Source organism: Onychostoma macrolepis, chromosome 14 (genome assembly GCF_012432095.1).
Source record: "Onychostoma macrolepis isolate SWU-2019 chromosome 14, ASM1243209v1, whole genome shotgun sequence".
Taxonomy (NCBI): Eukaryota; Metazoa; Chordata; class Actinopteri; order Cypriniformes; family Cyprinidae; genus Onychostoma; species Onychostoma macrolepis.
This window is the reverse complement of record NC_081168.1, coordinates 9,431,379-9,437,526: the sequence shown is the minus strand read 5'-3', so window position 1 is coordinate 9,437,526 and position 6,148 is coordinate 9,431,379. Positions and strand designations below refer to the sequence as shown.

General features: G+C 36.8%; 1 protein-coding gene across 1 annotated transcript; it reads right to left on the bottom strand.

Annotated features, from left to right (window-relative positions):
- Positions 1-105: 105 nt before the first annotated feature.
- med7 (mediator complex subunit 7) lies at positions 106-1,543 on the bottom strand. Its single transcript, XM_058798330.1, has 2 exons — positions 1,389-1,543; positions 106-1,028 (listed from the first exon to the last, which is right to left on the bottom strand). The coding sequence occupies exon 2, from the start codon at positions 1,017-1,019 to the stop codon at positions 291-293; it is 729 nt and encodes a 242-aa protein (XP_058654313.1). The 5' UTR covers positions 1,020-1,028; positions 1,389-1,543; the 3' UTR covers positions 106-290.
- Between the last annotated feature and the right edge of the window lie 4,605 nt (positions 1,544-6,148).

Here is a 6,148-nt window from a genome sequence, read left to right as displayed (position 1 = left end):
GCATCCAAATATGCTTATATATATATATATATATATATATATAGAATTTACAATGTGCCTGTTTTATTTATATAACAAAATAACACAAAAATACAGTGAGAGATATGAAAATGAAAAGACCAGTAGACCTTTATTATTTTACCCATATAGTTCTACTTCATCGACTGTGTAATCTGGCAACCTAGTTAAATAGTAAAAATGTCTGTAGTCCAAGCCAGTTCCAAGTTTTGTAACAAAGTTGAAGAAGAGTGGATTGAATGACAAAAAAAAAAAAAATCCTTTAAGACAGTTCAAGTCATCTCATCAATAATACTGCACATTGCAGCATCCTTATCCCACACTTTGTCCTTCTTACTGGGCACATTCTTGTCCGTTTGTGCAACCATGCAGCTAAGACCCGTCTCATCTACATCCATAGGCTCAGTTTTCAGTCTGGATTCTCCAGCTGAAGCCGCGCCACCAGCCTCTCCCATGCTGGAGCTGCTGGGTTGTGGCAAATCATCAGGCAGCGAGGCAAGACACCCCTGGATCATCTCCACCACCCGCTCCAAATGCTTCTGGAAACGCTCAGCCGTCTCCAGCCTCTGTCTCTTCTGAACCTCCATCATGACCCGTAGCGTCTCTCTGGCCTGGTGGGGACGGTACTCGTTGATAAGGTGATGTATGTGGACAAAAAGGAGTTTCAAGTCCTCCAGCTTCTCCTCTCGCTTAATGCTGCCTGGGCTTTTGATGAGGATGTCCAGAAGGTCCAGAAAGTTGACCAGGATGGACATATTTAGTTTCTTCAGCTCTCTTTTGTGGTCAAACTGCATAGGATGAAGGCGCTCGATGCCTTGGCTCTCCAGTGGTCGAATAATGAGATCATCGCATTGGAACTGATTGCCAAACATCATGTAACTATCTCGAACAGGAGGAGGGGGTTTGGGGGCCAGTCCCTTTCGCACATTTTCATCCGTGTACTCCTTGATATACTGCATCGGAGGCGGTGGAAGAGCACTGACCTGCTGTGGCTCCCCCATTTTGAAAATCTAGTCAAGAAAAACGAGAAAATAATCAAATCTATTGATTAAGTTAGTCAGTAACATTATTCAATAATGCTATTATTTGTTAATAAATAATAGCATTTCTAGGGGATACTTTCTATAAACAACAATCATTTGTTATAAACAAAACTAGCTTTGAAACAAAAAAAAATAGATAAAATTTACACATTCGCTGTCCGAAAACAAACATATTGGAAGGCTTTGGCAATGCAATAAAAGAAAACATAATAACCGCTAACAGTTTACAAGCTAAATGCTATGGTTCACCGAATAATGATTCAGAGATTAGCAAAGCGACTGATTTTGCGGGACTCATCACAGTAGTATTTAACCAAAAATACTCACCGAAACTGCTGGCTTACTGAACAAAAGTACTGTCTGCTACGTAAACTGATTTTCAGTAAACATAAGTAAAGGGATCAAGCCCTCTTGCATGTCTCGATTTGCGATTTCTTCAGGTCTAAAGATGAATGGATTGCATTGGTGCACAGTCCTTTAGCAACGAGGTATTTCATTGGTCAAAGACGGATCAGGGCGGGTCATAAGCGAAGCCGTCGTGGTTTGAGCCCCCAAGCGGCGACCTCCTGCTCCCTCTCTACCTGTGGCATTGTCCAATTTCCATCAACAAGCTCTTAAGGCTTGGAGGTTATGCTATGTACACAACTTTTCCCCACATAAAGTAATCTGGTGGAACAATGCTTATATTACAGTTAACCGGAAATCTCTTTATTTACAAAGCTGGATGGATAAAGGTAGGCTATTTATTTTTTATCCGACATTTTAGACCAATCAGCTCATTTGCTTTCTTATGAAAATTTCATGAACAAATGGTTATTTCCTATTAAATATAAAGAATATAATTCTGCAATGAAAGCCATCTCCACAGGTCTACTGATGTTGATGAGAAGTCATATGTTGTCATATAATATCTGTCGATCTGAACCTGTACTTTGTCTAAATGGGGTTGGCATTAATAGTAAAAAGTGTGCAAATAAATTTATCAGACAAATTTTCTATAAAAATAGATCCCTAAAGCCTAGAGGGAATCTTTTTTTTTTTTTTTTCTGGAATGTTTGCTTCACAGATATTATTTGGAAAAAAGCTTGGTTGCTCCCTTATTGACTCTGTAGCCTATTTCTAACAAACTTAGGGAATTACATTTGAAAATCCTTCATAACATTTATGTTAGTAATTATGCCCTGTCAAAATTTATGGATATTGATGGAAACTGCTCATTTTGTTCAGATGAGCCAGAAAAATTGGTACATCTTTTTTATGAATGTTACCATTCAAAAAAGTTTTGGGGAGACTTATCCTTGTATGTCCAAGAGAAAACAGGTTATAGTTGTGATTTGACTTCAAAAGATGTTTTATTTTATTTTGAATCAAAAAAGAATATCTGTTAACTTTATGCTGAATCTTATTATTTTATTTGGTAAGTTTCATATCCATAAAAGTAAAAGAAATAATTCTAAACCTTGTTTGAAGGTTTTTATGATTGATGTTCATATATGGATTCTCTTCAGTTTATTGATAGTAAAAAATGTAAAGATACAATTGCATTTGCTAAAGAGCTGAATTTAATTGAAAAGTGATCTCATATATGCTGTCTTTGGATTATTGACATTTAGTTGCTCTTTTCTTTGTATTCTTGTCAAAATGTATATTTATATCTGTAATGTAGGCTGTAAACCCACGTTTATTTTATTATTTATTATTATAATTTTTTTTATTTGGATGTCTTGATATAATTGTATATTTTTCTTTGTTGTAGTTCTAATAAAAATAAATAAATAAAACCTCCTGCTCCCTTTCTCGAAACCAACACGGAAGTGACTAAAACTGCAATTAATCGACTGGCCGCTGGAGGCTGGCTCCAAAAGGGAGTCAGTCCCGTAGACTCCCCATGTTAAAATGCCCAACTTTACAACAGAAAAAAAAATGTTTACAGCCTGGTACAAAAAGTGGTTTTGGTCTATATAGCTAATTATGCCCTTCGTGACAACTGTGAGGGGGTGCATTTGTTTTATAACTCATCCGTTTCAATTATATTAAGCCTTAAAGTTCTGCATAATTAAGGGCGTGGCCACTTGAGTGACAGGTGGACTGCCGCTCTGCTCCAGAGTGTGAAACTTAGAAAACTGGCTTTTAAGATTTTTATTTGTACAGAAAAAAAATAATTATAGGTAGGACACTGGAAATCTGGCAATTAGATGTTTTAATGAAAATGATCTCAAACTTGATTTTTACCGTTATATTGATATACTGTCTGCAAAAAGTGAGATGTCACGCCAAGGCACAAGGCAGTAACTTCCACATTATATAGCAGGGTTCCTCAAATCTTTGCCTGGAGGGCCAATCTGCTGCAGAGTTTAGCTCCAACCCTGATCAAACTCACCTACCTGTGCTTTTCTAATGATCTCGAAGACTCTGATTAGCATGCTCAGGTGTGTTTGATTGGGGTTAGAGCTAAACTCTGCAGGAGTTGGCCAGATTTGAGGATGCCTGTTATATAGGGTGCTGATCACCATTTACAGAATCATTATAGTAACATCTGTATAAAATCTAGTGATCACTGGCTAGGCTATAACATCTAGTAATGTGATTATTTATTTATTTATTTATTTATTTTCTTACCGTAACAACCAGACAAAAAGTTAACCGTGAGTTGCAACCAATTTATTTGCAATATTCGCTAACATTAAAGGATGCAAGACATACTTAGCCTATTTTTTTTTTACATCGAACTGAATTAAAATAGCTTATAAGAACGACTTGATGTGGTTGATGTGAACGCCAGCAGGGATAATGCTCCGAATGATTGTGAATTAAACATCTCCGATGGCGTTCATTGCATATCGACTTACAAGAAAAGGAAGGAAAAGGATTTAATTGCGAAGTTATTGATTTTATGTGTGATACGCAGTCACGGCATTTGAGTCCTCACGTACAGAAGTGTACAGCCCCAAACTGACAGCTGGCTCTGAGTGAATAATCTGTATTATTAAAAAAAATACACACACTTTAAAGATTATTTACGTTTAAATTTAGATACATTTTTGTTGCCAAGTTATCTAGTCGTTATTGCTTAGGGCGTTGCACCCGTGGGGGATGTGGGTGTTTTAACACCCACACTTTTCCCGGTGAGAGGGTTCAACACCCGCACTTTTTCTGCAGTTTTTCCGCAGTTTTGCACAAACAAAGTCGCTCCTCCGTTTCTCTGCGGCTGCCTCCTCTGCTCTCCCCTCCCTCTCAAACATGACACCGGCTTTGAGTGTGACCGGCTGATGATTGGCTGTTCTGCCTTAAGTCCCGCCTCTCTTGGTGTGTTGGATTTATCGGTCAGCTCGTGCTGAGGAGGCGGGAACTTATGGTTATTTGCATCTCCCTTTTCCAGGTACTTTGAATGAGTGTTTATGCTTTCGAGGTTTAAACAAGCTTGATATGTGTTTGGGAAGATGTTCTGTTGACATGATGAGTGTTTTCTGTATTATATTTAGTTTTTTAGACTAATGGTAATTGCTAATTGGGATATTGTTCAGCAGCTAGCTAAATTCGGTTATGTATGTGGCATGCAATGTGTAAAGTAACTGTGATGAAGGCAGGGATGGCAATTGACGAGGAGGAGGGACAAATTGTCATTGTTAAGCAGTGTATTTATGGGTTTATTGCCAGTGCAATTGATTTTGATATTTTGAGCATTGTTTGTTGATTAGCTGAATACTTTTGTGGATACTTACCTGTTGTGTTTGATTGTACCTGTGTATTTTCACAACAGAGTTTTGACTTATTTTCTGTGTGTTTTTATACTTTTCTAGTATCACTCATTTAAATGGGAAGCTTTTTATACCTTGTATGTTAAACCTTTTGTACCCTTCTCTCATTGTATTCATCGTTTTTATTGTTAACAAACAAACCACATCCATCCCCGCACTTTTGAAAAGCTTGCTACGCCCTTATGGAGCAGTTTGTTTGTCTAATGATGTGCCCACAGATGTATAAAAGTACACAAGTCACACCGTAATTGAAACGCGGTAGACTTTAATGGACAGTAAAACAAAGGCAGAATACCGTATAACTCCAGGGTGGCACAGTATTGACAAACAAATGCAGAGCACCGTAACTTAATTTGAGCGTTCAAAAACAAGGGTATGTCAGGTATGTGTTTACCGCGCATGCGCAAAGTGACGTATGGTAGGTCTATAAAACGCATGCGCAGTAGTAGCGCGGTAAGGCCACGAACCTACGTTACCTATGTATTTACCGTAAATACGCCGGTTCAATAATGGATTATTCACTTTCGGTTTTACTTACTTTTGTTTTCTTATAAATGTGCGTTTGTGTTGTGTTGACTTTTAATTGTAAGGATGCTTTGGTCTTAATCATAGACAGTGTCATTGCAAATGTGTGCGATTTCAAACATTTATGACATGCTTTATGATATGTGTTAGTATTCGAAGTGACAGAGATTCTGGTGCTGGTCTTTAAAAGTCTTATTTCGCCTAAAATTAGCCTTTAAAGATGTATTAAAATAGAGCAGAAATACTTATATTAATAAAGTAATGAATTGCATGCATTGCAAAAAATAAAAGTAAATAAATACATACATGCATACATATACTGTATATATATATATATATATGTGTGTGTGTGTATATATATATATGTATATGTTTCTCATATTTGTCATCTTTTTCATTAACATTATCAAAAATTAATAGATACTGTAACAAATGTATTATTCATTGTTAGTTCATGTTAATTAATACATTAACTAGTGTTAACCAATGACACCTTATTGTAAAGTGGTACCTCTTAAATTTACCTTCATGTTCATATGACTTTTTAGGGACATTGTCAGTGAGACGAAATTCAGAGAAGAGGCCCACTTCATATGTCTAGACAGATAGTTCTTTAACTCCTTAACATGTAGCGAATACTGTAAAAAGTATTTGAGTGTCTGTCTCTCTTCTCATCTTTCTGTCTGTCTCATCTCAACTATCTGTTTTTTGTTTTGTTTGTTTTTTCCTGATAGACTGTATTGCCCTCAACTGTAAAACTTTCAAATTGTTCCAGGCTATGCTTTCTCAAGCCAAGCCAACCTA